Source organism: Salvia splendens, chromosome 9 (assembly GCF_004379255.2).
Source record: "Salvia splendens isolate huo1 chromosome 9, SspV2, whole genome shotgun sequence".
NCBI lineage: Eukaryota > Viridiplantae > Streptophyta > Magnoliopsida > Lamiales > Lamiaceae > Salvia > Salvia splendens.
Window position 1 is genome coordinate 23007885 of NC_056040.1, and position 19319 is coordinate 23027203.

The window sequence follows — 19319 nt, forward strand, 5'->3', positions numbered from 1 at the left end:
TAAAAAATTCTTCAAGGTCTAAATAGCTAATATCACATGCTTGGATATTTTTAAAATATATACTCATGTTTCAATTTTATCATGAATGACAAGAAACTGTGCAAATTTATATCTAAGATTGAATATTCATATGATGCTAAAAAATTTCAGTTTGAGCTAAATTAAAATTCTCAATAAAATATCAATCATAAAAATCGTCTTAAAGTTAGGCTTAGAGTAACAAATTAGTCCGATAATATATAATGAAATAATATTTTAAATGTCAGTGTTTTTAAGAAAATAATTACTATATCATTTAATTAAATGTGAAATACTTTTCATTCTGTGTATTATTCATTCAGATTTTATTGCATAATAACTTAATTTTTCCTTAATTTTTGTTATTTCTCATTGAATTTCATGCATGATATAACTAATACTCCATCCGTTCCAAGGAAGATGATCCCTTCTTTGAATGGCACGGAATTTATGCAATTTAATTTTGTGTGTTGAGTGGAAAGACTAAAGTATGAGATAGTGAATAGAGTAGAGATAAATGTATGTCCATTTTTAGTAATAAGTCATCTTGGTTGGGGCAAACTAAAAGAAAAGTAAGTCATCTTCGGACGGGGAGTATATTGTTACCACTAACTAGAAATAGATGGATATAAGAAGTTTTTTTGTTTGTGCAAATAACGATAAAACTTTAATAATGTAAGTACAAAAAATTATTAGAAAATCACATAAGAAGTTGCTAACAAAATTCTAACAGACATCATATGTCAGCGAATTTAGAGATTACCAAAAATGTCCTTCAAGCCATTTGGACATTTTCATTCAAAAAGTGGCTACAAACATTGCATTCGCGATTATTAAACGTTAGAGCCATCTAGCGCTATTTTTTTTTGTTAAGAGTCTGTGATGTCATAACCCAAATAGTTAGAGATTAGTGACGCTATAAATATGAAGTACTTAATCATATTCTCAATTATGAAAATTAAACAATCCTTAACTAGCCATCAAAACAAACGAAAGATATTTCATCAATTCTAAGTTTTTGCAACCAACTTTATGCTGAGACATCGGGAAACCTACTGTAAATTCAAATAATCAAGATCCTAAGTTATCTATCATACAAATTTTTAAAAACACACACATTTGATTAGTCAAATTTTTAACAAATTTTAAATTCTAGAATTGGATTTTTTTAAATGAATTGAAAACTCTTCTACATAGTCTTTTTTACTTTTCCTCTTTCTTTCGGGAAATGTTACAACTACATTACCAAGATTACAATATCTCATCCTCACAATAAAGAATTGGATCCTTCAAAAAATGAGATCTAAACACTTAACGCATTTTGGCTCTTGCGAAAAGCACTCCAGCCAACAACCCTGCAATAAACACACAGGGAAATAATTGTAAAAAAAACATAGTCAAGGTAAAGATTTTAGTGCTAAGGATAGATAAAAAGTTACCGAAGAAAATGCTTGCAGAGTTCTCTAAACTTGTTGGGACTTTGAAGATGAAGATTCCAGCAATAGAAAGGGGTATCTTGTTCAACGACCCAACGAGGCTGCATGACATCAAACGGATTAGCAACAAGACTACGGACAGAAAAGCCCGATTGCTTAACTAGGACGTGCAAAAACATTTACATGGTCTATCAAAGAAACAGTTTCAACACAAGGTTAAGGAAACTACAGTAGTTACAGTCTAGTACGAACGAGGAAACAATATCCAAGTCGGTATTTCTTCAGCTACACAAGGCTGAGAAAAGGGAAACTTCAAGAGATTACCTGTAAGTAGTAGCTCCTGTTTGATGGAGAAACCACATCGACGTGAAGCTGATCGCCAAACCCAGAAATCCGCTGAAAGTCATCACCAGCCAGAATGTGGGCAATCTCAATAGTGGTCTGCAATTGCCAATAAAAGAAATTAAATAAAACAAGTTGAGCACAGATCAACAGCAAATTATTCAACTCATTTGTGGATTAATATACCAGAAATTGTTACTCACGTTTGCAAAAGATAATCGACCTCGTTGAAAACAAAAACGAGCAAAACTCCTAGGGGCAAGGAGAGGGTATTGTTTAGCAAGACCATTGAGAACTCATTCAACTCTCCAGAATTAGTGACTTGCTTTGCAGTATCCATGACCCGCCGCAACGTCAACTGTGCAAAAAAGAACATAATCAGCAACCATAGGCTATAAGCAGAAGATACTATTGCATTTCAAAGATAATTATATGAACACGGAGATGCAAGAACAAGTGCTGATAAATATCTTTTATACCACAAATCAAGGGCACACATTACCCTATATAGTCACTCTTAAACTTAGACTACAAGTCTAGAAATATAGACGAGTTTATGTAATTAGGAGAATATAATCCATGATGGTGATACATAAAACAGTAATGAATCAACATGGATATGAGTACGAGCGTAATTTTGATCCTTGGTAAATGAAAATCTATTTATAGTCCCACAACCCGATATGCTAGAAAAAGATTGGGTCTAAACCAAACAAAATTCAAGAAATCAAAACGTGTCAATCATGAAATAAAGACGGGTTACTGTGGCTAGAAGACCATAACACAGAGAAGGTCACAGGATATTAATACTAGAGATAGCATTTCATAGCTGAGCATCATCACTCATCACGAATTGACAGGCAAGCATTTACTTACAGAGTATGATGCTGTCAAGAAACAGTTGATAAACTGCCATGTGTATCCAATAGCATGAAATGAGAGATCCGTGATTCCTCCTGATATTGCTGAGATTATCTGCATAACAAGAAAGGATAGTAACAGATGATTCAACCCATCACAAGTTTAACCCTACGTAAATGTTTTCAGTTAGGGGACGTTGTTTCTTGGTTATCTTAGACATTCCAGAGAGGTAAAAAAGGGCAATTATCTAGTTCCAACATTGTCAGATGATGGAAGATATGGTCCTTCAAAAACTCCGCTGTCATCAACTAAAAGAATAAATGCCATTCCGTAGAAACCAGATTTTTAGTACGGTAGGCCCTAACAAACTTTCACATGATATGGGGAGTAATCTACACTTACTAAATGGAATATTTGCAGTTAAGAGACACCATCTATTAATATCTTTTACACATGACTTACCATTATAAAAAGAGATGCCCAAACTCTGTTGTCATGGTGCTTGTTGAACATATACATTTCACCTACAGCGGTTATCACATTGGTTACATTCTTCAGAACTGTGACCATGGCCACGTTTATGTATCGTAGACTGCGAAAAAAGTATATGTTAGACAAATTTAAAGGAACAAGAGCAACTTTGGAAAATTTGTGTGAAGGACTAGAAATGATGAACAAGATATTATTGTTGGAAATCATGCAGTTACGCTAGCAAAATTGGGGTGACATTCGATAAAACAAAGGGAACGCAAAACCCAAATGAGAGTTTTTGCACAAGAATTTTCAACATTTTAGAAAATATTCTATAGAACTTCTTCTGTAACATATTAATCAAGTGACAGAGGTACAAACCTTCCACAAAGTCGTTTTTTTGTTTTGTTTTTTCTTTATATTTCCATATTAGTGACCAGGGCATTCACAGATTAGAAAGAAAAGGTGATGCTCGTGGAAAAGGGGAAATCCTAGTCTACTATGCTCAAGGTAGAAATTAGAATATTGGGAAAAGGTGAACATGTATGGGAAGGTCACCAACACATCATGCTATGGAGTATGAATAATGAGGAGGCAACAGACATCAAGGTGGTCAATTCACTAATATTAGAGGCTACATAGTATAAATCCCAGCAAAGTTTACACGATTAGCATTACAAAAATATTCTAAGCCAATGAAGAATCAACAAAAATTTTATAACTCGAAACAACTGCATATGTTAGTAATATAAACACAGAAGCAAGCACCAGAACTAAAGGTAAATACTGTTAGTCAATGATAGAAAAACAGTTGAAACTTGCCACTGCACAATTTACATAAAACAAATAAAATATGGAAAAGAGTACCTAAACATACTTGTGACTAGCATCCCAACAAAAATTACATTGACCGGCAGCCAGACTTTGATTAATCTCCAGGTAAGTGGTTCGGTCTTAACTACGCCGAGGAGGCTTAAGATGGAAACAATGATTACAGAGACAAGATTCTGCAAGCATTGGTGAAATTTATTTTTAGCACAGGAAAATAATGTCTTCAATTAACTGAATTATGTCAGTGTATGATACTTATATCCAAAATTTATTTGGGTTAAAAAAGTGTTATATAGAAGATAACCTGGTAGAGCATCAAAGATATTCCAGCATTAAAGTCATAACTGGAGAGGACATACTTGTTCACCAGTATCATGCTGCATGATGAGATACAGTATGCGAAACCAGACAACAGGGCCTGATTATGTATTGTAATTACTCTCTTACTTCGTAAAGGTCGTTCTTTGTCCTCTACCAATCTCCCGCTCTCCATATCAATCTCATGATTAGAACTGTGAGTCTTCATCCCAAAAGATCTGTAATATCCCGTAAAAAAAGAGAAAAAAAAAATTAAACTAATCTAATTAAATATTTTCCTGTTGGTCATGAAGTCGATAATTCAAAATTTATTAAAGATTCTACACAGATTTTCCTCGTCCTGTGATCCGCAAATAAATATAAAACAAATCCAAATTAATCAAAAATATATATATAAAAAAAAGATGAAGAATTCGAATCCTTCCCCTCAACACACGTTGGAAAAACCGTTCTCTCTCCCCAAATCTCTCTCACATCCAAACCACCCCTCCCTATATTTTAAATCTCCAATTCAGTTTATTTTCCTATTCTACTCGTTCTCTGCAGCAAGAAAACCAAGACCTCTTCTTCACAACTTCAATTCAAGAAATTGGGAACCAAATTCGTGAGAGAGAGCTACCGGTTGTCTTTCGAAATCTGTCCAAGGTATAATTTCTACCCAATTTTAAAGCATGAATTTTTAGCATTCTATTCACGACATATCATCCTACACCCTTCCCACATAATGCAATCAACAAGTGTCACCAATCAAACTCCAATAATCGAACACCCATCACGGTGAAATTGATAACTAAAAACGAAAAGAAGCATACTTTGAATGAGAACCGATCTGTTCGGTTGAAATCGGGTTGGTTTCGGGGCTGCTCGGGTTGGTTTCGGGACGAATCGGGGGCTGCGGTGATGTTTCGGGGCTGCACGACCACCGACGGAGCAGCGGCGAACAGCAGCCGACGGCTCTGTGCAGACGGAGCAGATGCGAACTGCAGCGACGACTCTGTGCAGCGGCGACAGCAGCGTCCGCCCGGCGAGACAGCAGCAGCTCTTCCGTAGGATTGGCGGCGGTGGCTGGACGCTGAAGACGACCGACAGCTCTGGCGGAATTGGAGACGGCGACGGACATTCTGGACCTGCCCGTTTTGGGCGAAGAGAATCGGAGAGATAGAGGGGTTTTTTCTATTTTTGTGCTAGACCACAACTATCATTCCCCGTTTGTACTGGACTTTTTTTTCCGGATTTGGGAGAGACGCATGACCTTCATGCGTCTCCTTTTAATGAGACGCATGACAATTATGCGTCTTTCATAAAGACGCATGAGGGTCATGCGTCTCTATTTTTTTTCCGTGATTTTTTAACGACGCATGAGGGTCATGCGTCTTAAAAAAAGACGCATCTCCCTCATGCGTCATCTTTTTTTTTTAAATTTCACCAACGACGCATGACCGTCATGCGTCTTAGGGAGAGACGTATGACCGTCATGCGTCTTAAGGAGAGACGCATGAGCGTCATGCGTCTCTAACTTGCTTAAATCAGTGCCCAAGGCAGAATAGGCAGAATACGCGAGAGAAAGAGAGGAAGACAAAACTTGCGTGCATGACCCTCATGAGTTGTTTATGGAAATAATTAAAAAATTATTTGCGGGCGACGACGACACGACCCTAAAATTTAATCAAGTCAGGAAATTTAATTAAGTGCGTTATCCATTTCATTAATTAACTTCTTTATTTTAATTATTCTGAAAAAAGAAAACTTCATAAATTAATTAATCAGCTCAGGAATTAAATAAATAAATAAATCCCAGCAAAAATAATTAATTTCCAGCCCAAGCATTTTTAAAATTCGCAGCACATCCACATATTTCTTAACAATAACTCGTTAGCCCAATCTCCTATCGATTAAATAGACCCAATTCTATATGAAAATATTCTACCCAAAGAAATGCGGAACAAACGAATCGGTTTCCTTAAATATTCTACCCAAGGCAGATGCATCTCTCTTTAAGACGCATGACCCTCATGCGTCGTTAAAAAAACGAAAAAAAAAGATAGACGCATGACCCTCATGCGTCTCTATAAAGGACGCATAATCGTCATGCGTCTCATTAAAAAGAGACGCATGAGGGTCATGCGTCTCTCCCAAACCCGGAACAAAAAAAAACTCTAGAACAAACGAGGAATCCTATCTTTCTTCTAGCACAAAAATAGAAAAAACCCAGAGATAGAGAGAGAGGAAGTTTGGGGCGTGAAGGAGGGAGGAGTTTAAGTGGGCCATTTGTTTTTTTTTCCAGATTTGAGCCTTTGTTATTTTAAAATTATTTGGGCCTTATAATTAAATTGGAGGATTTATTTAAGTTGGGCTAAGTAAATAATTAATTTGATTCTTGGGATGATAAATTAATCATGGGAAATTATTTAATTAGCTCTCGAATAATTTGAAGTACGAATAATTTATCCTAAGTCCGAAATAAATATATTTTCGAGGGAAAATAATTTCGATGGTAATTTATGTGCTTAAATAATTTTGGGATTTTAATTCGATATCGTGGAGGGAAATACGAGGAGCCAACGGAGGAATTATGGGCGTAAGCGGCCGACTGGCGTCTCATGCGATGCCTTGGGCGGCCGCCGAATATTCGAAAATATGCGAAAATCGAGAAACGAGATAAAAGACTTTAATGAGGGTGCATGCATTCTAATTAGTAGTTTTCTCGCGCTGATTGTTGTGTTATTATTTTATTTATCTAAAGGAAATTGTTCCGTGAGACTCTAATCCGGAAAGAGGAAATTCTCAAGTGCGACACCTTTAAGCAGTCGAGGTGGGCTTTCGAACTAAATTATTTTCAAGAGCTTGCAATTTATTATATCCGATTTGAGCATCTTTTAAAGTGATGAATTGCTTTCTAAGTGTGATTGCCAAGTATTATTTCATTCCATGACGATGTGATATATGTGTTTAAGGTGTGAAAGTGATTGTCATATGTTGTGAATTGGTTGTGAAAGTGATAGTTTTTGAGTGGTTGTGAATTGCTCGACTTTGTGGATGTGATATGATGATGCTCGACCTTGACAGAAAAATGATTTATGTTTTAAATATGTTTTTGAGGAAAAATAAAGTTTGCAAAGGGTATGTCATGCCATGTTTTTATTTTGGAGAAATGCCTGTTTGTTTAGCAAGGGAGTTGTCCCTACTAGACCTATTGAAATCGAATTTGGATCTGACTAGGGAGTGAGCCCCTACTCTGGCTAGTGTACACCAATGGGGATCGTGAGCCGTCTTTTGGGTCGGCCAGTCTTGATGTGAATCCATGTATTCACAATCATAGAATACAACGATGTCGACGGCCATGGGTTGATTGGGGCCTGAAGAGGGTGGAGACATGACAATGAGTCAAGCCGAATGTGGAGGTCTGTTTAAACGTCAATATGCCTACTGAGACGGTGTCCAAATGCTGATTCAAGACCACAATCGTGGAGATATGGCCGTTTGACTAAAGTCGCGCAATGCAGAACGAAACGCGCGGGCAAGCGTTTTTCCTCATGCAAAACGCCCGATTGGGCGTTTTGTCGAGAGATCAATTTTTGTCCAGTAACTTCGCTCGGGCGGGCGAAATGAGCCTAGGGAAACGCCCGATCGGGCCTTTTTATCCAGGATGTGTTTTTGTGACCAAGAATTGTTTTATTTTGCTCCTTTTTCACTCCTAGTATAAATACACATGTCTAGGGTTTTTGTCATCAGTTTTTGAATGATATTGTAAGAACAAAGACTCCATTTGTGAGCACCCATCTTCATTTTTGAAGATTTATCAAAATCTATTGTGGTTGCATTCCAATCTATTGTCGGGCTTAGGTTGAATGTTAAGGTATGCAATTCTAGTTCTTGTGTTGCTAGTTTTGTGGAGCCATTAGACTCTTGTTTTGGTGAAAGTTGTCTTGGGCTGTCTTCATTGTTTTGTAGAAGGTCCATAGGTTCCAAGCATCTATCTAAATCATAACACATTCACCTTCTCCCTTTTCCATCATTTTTATTGTTTCATTTCTTGTTGGATTTGTTTGGGTTATTGAAATATTTACAAGAGCAAGTCCGGGGCAAACATATGTGTCTTGAATTCCTAAGATTCACATTAGGTTTAGTGATCGAGTTTGTGGCCACATTCTCGTTCACAGGATGTTGATGTTGATGTTGATGTTGATGTTGATGTTGAGGTTGTTGAGATGATGATTATTTAGTGGGGAGTGAGTCCCTACTATGAGTTTAATCGAATTCGGGTCCTAGCAAGGGTGCGTCCCTACTCGGACTAGTGTACACGATGAGGACCGTGAGTCATCGAACGGGTTGGCCGATTTTCGTGCTCGTGGAAAGTGGCCCCTTACACGGCACCCTAAAGAACAGATATGACAGTTTCTTAAATAAATCAAGGAGAAATGGTTGTGTTTTGAAATGATGAGGAAAAAGGATTTGAGGATGAGTTGAAAGTTTGTGTTGGAGATATTTTTAGTGTCTCGGGCTTTTTCAAGTTAAAACCCCGAGGTCACTCAATGGTGGCATGATATAACTGTTTTTATAAAATTGTTTTGACATTTGTCCACTGAGTGCATCAAGTACTCAGGCCTGCATTTCTTTTTAAAAATGTGCAGGTTGAGCTGCGACGAGCGCGGTGGATGTTGAGCATAAAAGTGAAGAATGTCTATCAAATGTCTAGAATATGTTGTGTCTTCATACATAGCATTATTCTACTCTCGAAATGCTTCCGCTTAATATTGTTTCTTTTGAGTTCGTGTATTGTTGAGATACTTTGATTTTATTCGAGTTATTTCCATTTGTTTCGAGCTATGGTCGATTTGGGTTGTTCTCCCCTTTCTTCCCCGCTTCTTTAATCCTCCCCTAGTCGCGATCAATCGTGTTTTCTATCATTAGAAAATGTCTATCATTAGAAAACGCGTGCGTGACAAGATCTGAAAATAAGCAGCACATTTCAATTACTGCTATCGTTATAAGAAATGAAATCAGCCTTAGCCTTGCCTTTTATTCAATTGATTAAAGTTTCATAATAGTGCAGTGGCAGCTTTAACCAAGCAGTGAACTCCATAAGCGAGAATCATAATCCACTGAAAGTAGATAGAATTCTCAATACTTCACAAGTAAGAAAATCAAGAATTAAAGCTAACATTTCAAAGCTCCAGAAGCATGGATAAACACACAGAAATTTATCAAAGTAGACACCAATCTATACTCAATTTCTGAATTTATAAACAGGTCATATTCGGCTTTTCCACATGGCAATATCAAAGAGCGATACAGGGCTCCTTCCATGCAAAGCAGCGTCTGTTATTTTGATTTTCCCCATAAGGTCATTCGGACACAGAGAGCAAGTTAGAGCATATCAATTTTTGATGGAATTTAGTTTTTTTTTCTTATGTCTAGACTGCAAGTGAACAATGCACCATAATCCAGGTAACTACATTGACATCAGACTTATGTTGTCAAATCTCATAATCTACAAAACAAAGTTGCCAACCAATCATGAATCCCCCAAATTGATTTGCACCTGCCGGAAACACCCTACTAAATTAAGCTGCATTACATTCATCATCACCGTATTTGACTATCAGCAGATTCCTAATTCACCAACTCCAACAGCTTCAAATATTTCAGCACAAAAATTTCTATCAAATCCCATTATATTGTTGTTGCAAGATAGACTAAGAAGAGCAGTAAAAGTGAGCAGCCAGTAAAAAAATAAATAAATAAAAATAAAGGTTATGCTTGGGCAGGATCTCAAGTGCATCATCCATACTTAAAAATGAAACCAAATGACCAAAATATTCAGTAGAACAGGAGGTTTTCATGATTTTTCTATATGACGAAAATCCTACAATCTGTTCAAATGCTAACTAGATATAGAGAAGGGGCATTTAATAATCACAAGAACAAAGCAAGATGTTCAGCATTGAAGGAAGATATTCAAGCATAAAAAAGGCTACTGTTTCAACTATGACAAAAATTTATTTTGAATTACACTCACAGAGCTTTTCATAATTTCTTAAAAGGTTAGATGAATAACTAAATTTGATTTGAATATCAACTCGACTGTAGAGAAGCAAGGAGCCTGCAAGAACTCTTCCATGCCAGAAATGTACTAGTTAAGCAGATAATAAATGCTTGAAGCTTCAACCGTAATCAAGATTTATCAACATTAACACTTAGAGTCTTCAAAGATCTAGCAACTACATCCTTTTCAAGAAGAGAGTAATTATTATAAATGCAGATGACATCAACCAATGCTATAAAGTCCTTCATGAATGCGCAGGGGAACAAAAATGTACATGTTCCTAAAACATAGTACTACAAGATAAAAGCAGCAATAAGGGATTCGGGGTTCCTAGTAGAAAATCATACCACCTGGCTATAACTCCCTCCACAGGACGCGACAGTTAGACACTCGATGGGCTTTAGGCTTATTGTAGAACTTGAAAAAACAATCGGGTGAGTCCAGAGAAGCACCTTTTGGTAATGTTCTACATAAACGAAAATTAGATAGTATCAACACCAGGGGTCATTGTAAATTATACCATCCGAGATTGACTGGAGCCACAGACAAAGAACCCTATAACTACATTAACCAAGTAAGCATCATAGGAACTAATAATTCTATACAGTGACATTCTCATCAAACCACATTGAATTTAATGGTTTCCAAATTGAGAAAGTTCACCAAAAATCTTGTATCAGGATGGGTCCAATAAATTGATTTACAACGATGATTGTGCATAAGATTTTGTGCAGGTATTAGAAAAATGTTTTATGAGGAAATACTGAACAGCATTTCCAACAAAAAACATGTATTGATTCTACCCATATCACCAATACGAACTTCATTCACAATATACCCATGAAACATACGGACTTCAAATCAGCTAATGAAAGAAAATATGAACAAATCAAACTACACAGAAAAGCTAGGATGCCATCTTGATTTTGTCTCAGGCAAATCCCAATTAAGAAAAAACAATAATTGCATCTCACTTCACGTTCAAAAATCAAAACAAAGATTGCGATTAAATTACTTAAACTAACCTAAAGAGCTTGATTTTCTTTGCGAAAGATTGAATCTTTTTCTACTCAGCTGCTATTTCATGACGAGAGAAGGCATTTCGGCATGAGTATAAATTAAATATGAAGAGAGATGCAGAGATATGTAGAGTCAAAGGCGCACAAACGAGTGAGAAGTCCTTCCCTTTTCTCTCACTTTTTCAACATTACAAAAACTATTTAAAGTACATTTTGTTGCTGCAAATTTACTGTATAGGAAACTACTTTTCCACGATGAATAGTTTTACAAAAAATTACGTTAATTTGGTCCAAATAAATGAAATAAAAACATAAATATTGAAGGATTATTTATGTATTATGATTCCATAATTTATAAAAAAATGATTATGTTTTTCCCGCCATCCCCCATAATTGAGGCATTTATTTTCTTGCCTAAATGCTACAGAACTTTGTGAATATAATTTAATTATTTCCATATTAGCCATTACATAAAGGGCTCTTTAGATTCAAATTCGATGCTTGCGTTTGTTTTATTTGATTCCCAAATGCTTTAATTAAAGTATTTTTGTCTATTATTCAATTAAATCAATCATGTATTTGCTTGATTGAGCAATAAAATTAGGCAACATCACAAATGAAGCCACGCATATAAAAAAGAAGCTACAGAATAATGAAGTCTTATTGACTCTTTTTTCTAGCAAATTTTGCAATCAATTTATCTTAAAAGAAAGTTAATTTGCAATCATAAAGTTCTCACTTAGCATATACTCCTATAACAGAAATGCTGTCATTATTTACTAAGGTCATCACATGGAAATATCCCAAACATTAACATATTTATAAATGATGCTAAACTAAAACAGCCATAATGTGGCAGCCCACATAAGTTTTTTTTAATTAATTTTTAAAATTTAATTTTACAAAATAAATTATCCCAATAACTATCTGTCTTTTTCTTATAATTTGATGGCTTCTTAACAGCAATTTTGTTAGGCATGATAGCTGTGTCGCAATATGATAGCTCCATCTTTTTGACACAATAAATATAACTTTAATTTGATAGCTCCACCTTTTATTATATCCATAAAATATAATTCGTATCCATCAAAACTTTGGTAGCCATCCAATTCAACAACCAAGATTTAGTCAACATGTACAAAAAACTCATTGAAGATTAAGTCAACCATGTACTTACAAAAAACTCAGAAGATTAAGTCAACCATGTACAAAAAACTCACATTGGAATAGTACCATTTGAAAAGATACACACAAAATGCAGGAAAACACCCAATTTCAATAAAAGGGGGTATTTGAATCTACTCAATGTGCTCCTCAAACAGCAACTGTGGATTTTCCTCATCATTAGAAGGGGAAAAAGATATACTTGAATGAACAAGAAAGGTTTTACCTTGAGAATGGAAATAAGAAACAAAAAGAGCCAGCATTCATTATATGCATGGAGGGAGATCTAGTTTCTTGCAATAAAAATTTTTAGGCAATCGAGTTTTGCACGTCCCCTTTCCACCGGAGGTGGATATTAGTTGTGCTAAAACATCACTACATGCTCTCTAAAGAATTATCAATGTCTTCCCTAATAATCTCCATTTGATCATACTACCTGCCAGTTACCAATGTACTCCAAATATATAATTAGCAAATCAGCAGACAGATGTGTGGCGCCACAGAAAAATGCCTAAGGAGATGATTGTCGTCATTCTAAGGCACAGAATCTTCCAATATGCATTGAGAGTCAGAGCCAATATCCACTTTCAGCCCTTTACCATGTGCAGCAATTAGCAAAGCTTCTGCACGGCCTGCAGGATCCACAAATTAAGAGCATAGAGAAGGCTAGGTAGGCAATGATAAGTATTGGGATCCTCTTCGAAAAACTGTAACAATAGGGTTTCGCTTAGTATAGTAGTCTACGGGCCTAATTTTACTAGGCTCCTTGTTCTCTATCTTAAGTCATTACCATCTGATGTTTTTCTTTTATGGAAATTTGTTTCTTAACAGGAAAAGTATTCAGATAGTGGTCCCTTGTGTTTAGCAGTTTGTACGGGTTACTTGATTACAGCCCTGCTGATTGGGAAGCACAACCGGGTGACTTTAGAGTCATCAATACAACTACCAAGTGCTTCCAATTGGTCACAAAAAGATATGATAAGCAGTAACTCATAAAGTCCCCCCACAGGGGTTTTAGCTTCAAACGAAAAATCTTGGCTGATGCTATAAGATTATGACACCGATACCTTTCATTGATTATTGGGGATATCTATAACTAAGTCCCAGTCCTTTAACTTAGGTCAATAATCAGGCAATCACACAACAAACCAGAAACCACTGATTTTGAATGCTGGCCTTCTTCTCATATTTTCCTCCATATTCAATTAACATCCGAAATATAAAAAATTTGCCATAATCATTACTCTAAAGACAGATCGAGTACCAGCATAAACCCATAGAATAATAACATCATTGCTGACACAAAAAATAATCCTACTCTAAGAGCAGAGAGCACGATTTTCATTTGGTGCACTAACCATGATCTTTCTTCCTTTTCAAGAGGGGACTCATTGAGGGAAATAGAGTGGTGGCAAGCTCTCTGCTCTCATCCTGTTGCAAAAAGCAATAGATGATAAATTTTTTAATTTCTTTCATTTTCTGAATATTGTAGAGTTCTAGGTAACTGTTAAATTTAAGTGGAAGGCCAAATGCTCAGAATGTCATCACATGCAAAAATATTAAATTTGCAATGCAATATGTGACAAAATGGAGTTGTTATCCGAGCCAAAATGTGGGTAATATATATCATGAATTTCACAGAGATCAGGTGCACCTTGCTAGAGCGACTTCCTGTAAGTTTAAACCCATTCTTCCATAGTGACGCTGGAACTGGAACAACAGAATATCCTGAGGCAACCAGGACTCCTAGCCACAGACCATATCCAAATCCTCCACTCCACCATCCCTTAAGTCGTAAAAGAAGGTATGCTTTAGAAATCGATGCCAAAAGCAACAAATCTAATATAAGTTGATGTCAGGAAATACAAAATAATAAATATAATTTCTTAGTTATTGAAAAGGCATGACACATGGCAGAGTTGCACTTGCACCCCTTGATCTGATTAAAAGCAAACATGCTACTGTGCTTTGTAGAAGTTGAGTTTGATTTAGAGACATTGAACCTAGGGCAATATTAGGACACCCTTGGTGGAACTTAACCAGCAAATATGCTTACCTCTTAAATTCAGGAATATCAGATTTTAGTGTTACAATTGCTAATGGTAGCATAAAAAATTTAGACATGCTACAATGTTTTTCCGGTAGCACACGATCAAGTTAGTGCCTAATCAAAAGCCAGAGCTGTAAAAAAAATCATACAGTTCAAAAATAGCTTGGTCATTAGACCGAGGATCATCCAAACAGGATCTACCAATGTCAGTATTTTGGTTTGCATGTGCTCAAGAGCCAGAACAGACAATAAGGACATCACTACTGCATTATCTAGGAAATTATGTGTAGAACTACATATCACAACCAGCACTTGCAAAATCAAGAAAGCCAAAATTATATGAAGATATATTACCAATCAGCATCTATTGGACAAAATTATGAAATAAAACACAAGTTGGGCAGTTACACAAATCATGAAGTGCTGATTGGGATCTACATAAGAAAAGCCATCAGAATAGCAAGATCCGAACAATGAAACCATAAAGTGAGAAAAGTACACGATTCATTTCAGGAAAAACCATAGACTCTAGTAGAAAGAATCTAACCTGCTTACCATCTTGAGGATATGGAATTGATTGCTCTATGTACACAGTGGTTCCTGAAGTGAAAGCGAAAACAGAAATAGGGACCATTGTAGGTCAAAATTTAAGATTTAAAAGAGAGAAGACACATAGCTTATTATAATCTTTATCACATCTCAATATAAATATCAGAGATTGAGATTGTGATTACATAAGAAATACATCTTCTACCCATAATTGTACCCTCCATGCTCAGCTCTAGCAACTCATGCCCAGGACAAGACAAAAGTTGAATCAATGATGATATGGAAATAAACGACTGAATATTCATTTTAATGAAAGATAGGAAGGAAGACTTTTCAGAAACCCATAATCTTTTTATGTTAGTGATTTTCTAGCCGAAAAACATGCACTTAATACTTATTTGTTTTAATCAGACCAATAAAATAGATAAGCTTATAAATCCCTTATGCAGTGTAAACGTACCAATTGGAGCATCAACTTTTTGAAGCAATTGAATAATAGACTTAAGATCCAGACGTTTCCGTACTCTATTGCCAACGAGTACTTTCAAGTGGGGAGAATCATACACCTACAAGAAAGACGAGTGAACTGAAAATCAATATGCATTAATGGCGAACGGTCTTAATAACAATGACCGAGACATCTTCTTTTACTTGAAGTAATGATGTAGAATGCATGAGAGTCTGAGACAAGTCAAGAAATAACCTTTCTCAAATGTCTAAACCAGTGCCTACTCTCCATCAACAGTTGCATACTACGAGTGCATAGCTATAAGTACTGGATATGTAAACCATCACAAATGTAATAATAAGTATTTGAAAACGTTGGCAGTAGTAACACAGGGATTAATACAGCAGTCTTGATTTGCAGCAGATGAATTAAAAGTGGAAACTTTCCATCACGAGACAACAATAGTACAACTTTGAAAGCACGGTGTACATCTTCAGTTGAAGAAATAGAGAGAATATACATCACCTGGGCGGAATTGTCGGGCTTCAAAACGGCTAACGCTCCGCTGAGATCCGGGTCGACTCCGACAACCCACGCATTTCCCGGGCCGGAGTCGGGAGGAGGCTGAATTCCATCATTTTGGGGCCTAGGGCAAGAGAGGGATTCCAACCAGTTCAATTTAAGCTGTTGGGCATCAATAAGCACCTTTTTAGCCCTAGATTTTTTAGAGGTGGATGGCTCCGGAACTGTTAGTGTTTCCAGGTCTTGGGTGGTGGTGGCGGAGTTGGCGAGGAGTCTGGAGGCGGCGGGAGTGAAGCAGAAGAGGAGTGGCGGAGGTGGTCTGAAGGGGAAGGATGGGGACATAAAAAATTGGGGTTTTGGAGGGAATGTGAGTGCTGCTTCCATAGTTCCATTCAATATGCGTAAGATTGAAATGCTATTCCTAATCGCAATCATCCATAGCCTGCCTGCTTCTCTTCACGTATCACGTACTATCGTTTTTAAGGATTATGTGTTAGGGAAATTATGGGATTACTTTATCCCATTCCCAACCATGTAGGGGTGTGAAATCAAATCAACAGTTTCGGTTTTTGAAATATACTAATCGAGGGCTTGTTCACTTTGTTTGATATGAAAAGACGAGAATTAAAACATGCTAGAATTAAGGGTGAGGGGTCCCACATAATTCAAATCCAAAACTAATGCTCGGTATATAAGATATAAGCCATGTTTTGATTTAAAAAAAATTAATGATTTTTGCCTCCTTTATGAGCAGACCAAAAAGCCCCCACTGTACTCATTCAGTAGTAGGGAGTCCAAAATAATGAGGCTAAAATGGTAACTTTGCAATCAATTCTGGGATCCAGCCTTTGAGACAGAAATAAATACCACCTCATTCTCAAGATTTGGAAAACGCTATATCTAAGATGAATAGTGCGGGCCAGACGTCAATACTCGGGCTTCCCATAAATAAATATGGGACACTGAACAGATGTAATCCCCCAATTTTCACTCCAATTCTTTACTTATCTTACAAAGTGAACGGGTTAAATTGAAAATATTAGAGATATTTGGTTTCAGAATAAGAAATTTATGTTTTTTTTACTCTTCTTTTTTCTTATTATTAGAGCATCCACAATGGTAAATATGTCAGTCATAGGCTAGCCACAAACTCCTCCTACCACATCATCAGGACTAAAACTCCTCCTGCCACATCATCAGGACAAGCAACAAGACAAGCAATAGGCTGGCAATAGGCTAGCCACAATAAATAAAATTATAAAAAACAAATAATTAAAAATGCGGAATTAAATTTATGACACAGATACGGAAAAATTCAATAATTTCATTTAAATTTTAAAAAGTACATTAAAAAAATTACATAATTAAAAAAACCCCTCTTCCACACACGAATTACGGAATTACATAATTAAAAATTACAATCACGCAAATGCAGAATTAAATTTACGACACAGATACGGAAAAATACAATAATTTTATTTAAATTAAAAAAAGTAAATTATAAAAAAAATACATAATTAAAAAAAAATCGGCTTGCCGATTCCGAGCCTACAATGGCGGCTAGCGGATCGGCTAGCGCCCGCAAATCGGCTAGAGCTCGCCGATCGGCTAGCCTAAATTGTCGCAATGGAGGCTAGCGGATCGGCTAGCGCCCGCGATCGGCTAGCCTATCCGCTAGCCTCCATTGGAGATGCTATTATACCTACCTCAAATTTGAATAAAAAATCAGTCAAAATTTCTACCACCACTCTAGAGCACCTCTTTCCCTTACTCTAGACCCACTTCCACCCTACTTCACTGCCTCCGGTCTAAGTGTTGGAAGGTGTTATTGACGACATCGAGCTATGGCCAAAGGAGGCGCCGAAGGCCGTCCGCAGCTTCGTGCAGCTGTGCCTTGAAGGCTACTACTACAACACTATTTTTCACCGTGTGATCAAGACGTTTCTTATTCATGGAGGTGATCCAACCTGAACTGGAGAAGGTACTAATTGATTCAGGTTTTTAGTTTTTTGTTTATTATGAGTTGTTTCTGTGAATTTCTGAGTTGAAATGTTTCGTTTGAATTGGGTGATAGAGATGGAAGGGGGTAATTCTTTTCTTGTTCTAGACTACAATTAACATTCCATAAGTGTACTGGACTTTTTTTTGTTCCGGCTTTGGGAGAGACGCTTGAGGGTCATGCGTCTCCTTTAAATGAAACGCATCACGGTGATGCGTCTTACACAAAGACGCATGACGCTCATGCGTCTTTCAATTTTTTTGATTTTTTTTAATGTCGCATGACGATAATGCGTCTTAGAGAGAGACGCATGTCCCTCATGCGTCTCTAATTTTTTTTTTATTGGACGACGCATAAGCGTCATGCGTCTTAGGGAGAGACGCATGAGGCTCATGCGTCTCTAATTCGCATACCATCCAAACGCGAGAAGACAGAGGCAGAAAGGGCAGAAACATAGCAGCCGCGAGAGAGACGCATAGCAGACGGGAGAGAGACGATTTCTTTGCGATTTCCCATCATATTCCGGTAAATTTCCTTCAATCTTTCAACATTCCTCCCTTATTTGTTTTGTTGTTTAGTTAGTTGTAATGGATTTTATTAGTGAAATTCATTCAATTGTATAGTTTTGGATATGTTTGAGATGCTTGGTGTTGCGATTTTGGTTGCTATTGGAGAATAGAGTAGGGGTTGAAATGTATCTTGTAATTTAACCTTCTAATTTAGTAGTTATATGTAAATTAGGCCATATAAAGCATGCATTGTGATGAATTGGAGTTTCTAATATATAGTATTCAATGGATTAGTAGTGAATCATTTGGTTTATAATGTTTTGTTGTTTTGATAATGAATTTGAATGTATATGTTATTTGTATTGTAAATGTGAGTTTGTAATTGTTGTTTTGTGAATATGTTATTAGATTATATGGACCCGAAGACCCGTCCGTGCTATATCTGCAGAAAAAGCACCTTTCAAATAAACTACTGAAAGATGACACAATACAAGTTTTCAAAGATCACCGGACAGAAAGCAAGACATGGGATGTCGACATTCACAAGGATGTGAGGTATTGGCTTGACGCCTTTGGTTTCAAAGGCGTGATGGATTGTGGGAAGTCGATAAAGGTCGACAATGAGCTGATCACTGCTTTGATTGAGCGTTGGAGGCCAGAGACACACACTTTCCATCTACCGATCGGAGAGGCGACGGTGACATTGGAAGATGTGCAAGCCATTAGGGGCTTGAGA

General features: G+C 36.7%; 2 protein-coding genes across 5 annotated transcripts; both read right to left on the reverse strand.

Annotated features, from left to right (window-relative positions):
- Positions 1 to 1150: 1150 nt before the first annotated feature.
- LOC121747903 (GDP-mannose transporter GONST1-like) lies at positions 1151 to 11526 on the reverse strand. Of its 3 annotated transcripts, none has more exons than XM_042142054.1 (10): positions 11349 to 11526; positions 10674 to 10789; positions 4264 to 4495; positions 3996 to 4135; positions 3120 to 3249; positions 2673 to 2771; positions 2000 to 2154; positions 1779 to 1895; positions 1458 to 1555; positions 1151 to 1373 (listed from the first exon to the last, which is right to left on the reverse strand). In XM_042142054.1, the coding sequence occupies exons 3-10, from the start codon at positions 4483 to 4485 to the stop codon at positions 1330 to 1332; spliced, it is 1005 nt and encodes a 334-aa protein (XP_041997988.1). In that variant the 5' UTR covers positions 4486 to 4495; positions 10674 to 10789; positions 11349 to 11526; the 3' UTR covers positions 1151 to 1329. The 3 variants fall into 3 exon arrangements, with proteins under 3 accessions (XP_041997988.1, XP_041997987.1, XP_041997985.1); XM_042142053.1 differs by having other exon boundaries at positions 10671 to 10789; XM_042142051.1 differs by lacking the exons at positions 10674 to 10789; positions 11349 to 11526 and adding an exon at positions 5090 to 5610.
- A 1200-nt stretch (positions 11527 to 12726) lies between these two features.
- Positions 12727 to 16647, reverse strand: LOC121746944 (Holliday junction resolvase MOC1, chloroplastic-like). 2 transcript variants are annotated; one of them, XM_042140906.1, is made up of 6 exons: positions 16079 to 16647; positions 15566 to 15671; positions 15104 to 15156; positions 14161 to 14292; positions 13865 to 13937; positions 12727 to 13138 (listed from the first exon to the last, which is right to left on the reverse strand). In XM_042140906.1, the coding sequence occupies exons 1-6, from the start codon at positions 16508 to 16510 to the stop codon at positions 13041 to 13043; spliced, it is 894 nt and encodes a 297-aa protein (XP_041996840.1). In that variant the 5' UTR covers positions 16511 to 16647; the 3' UTR covers positions 12727 to 13040. The 2 variants fall into 2 exon arrangements, with proteins under 2 accessions (XP_041996840.1, XP_041996841.1); XM_042140907.1 differs by lacking the exon at positions 16079 to 16647 and adding an exon at positions 15809 to 16033.
- Positions 16648 to 19319: the final 2672 nt, after the last annotated feature.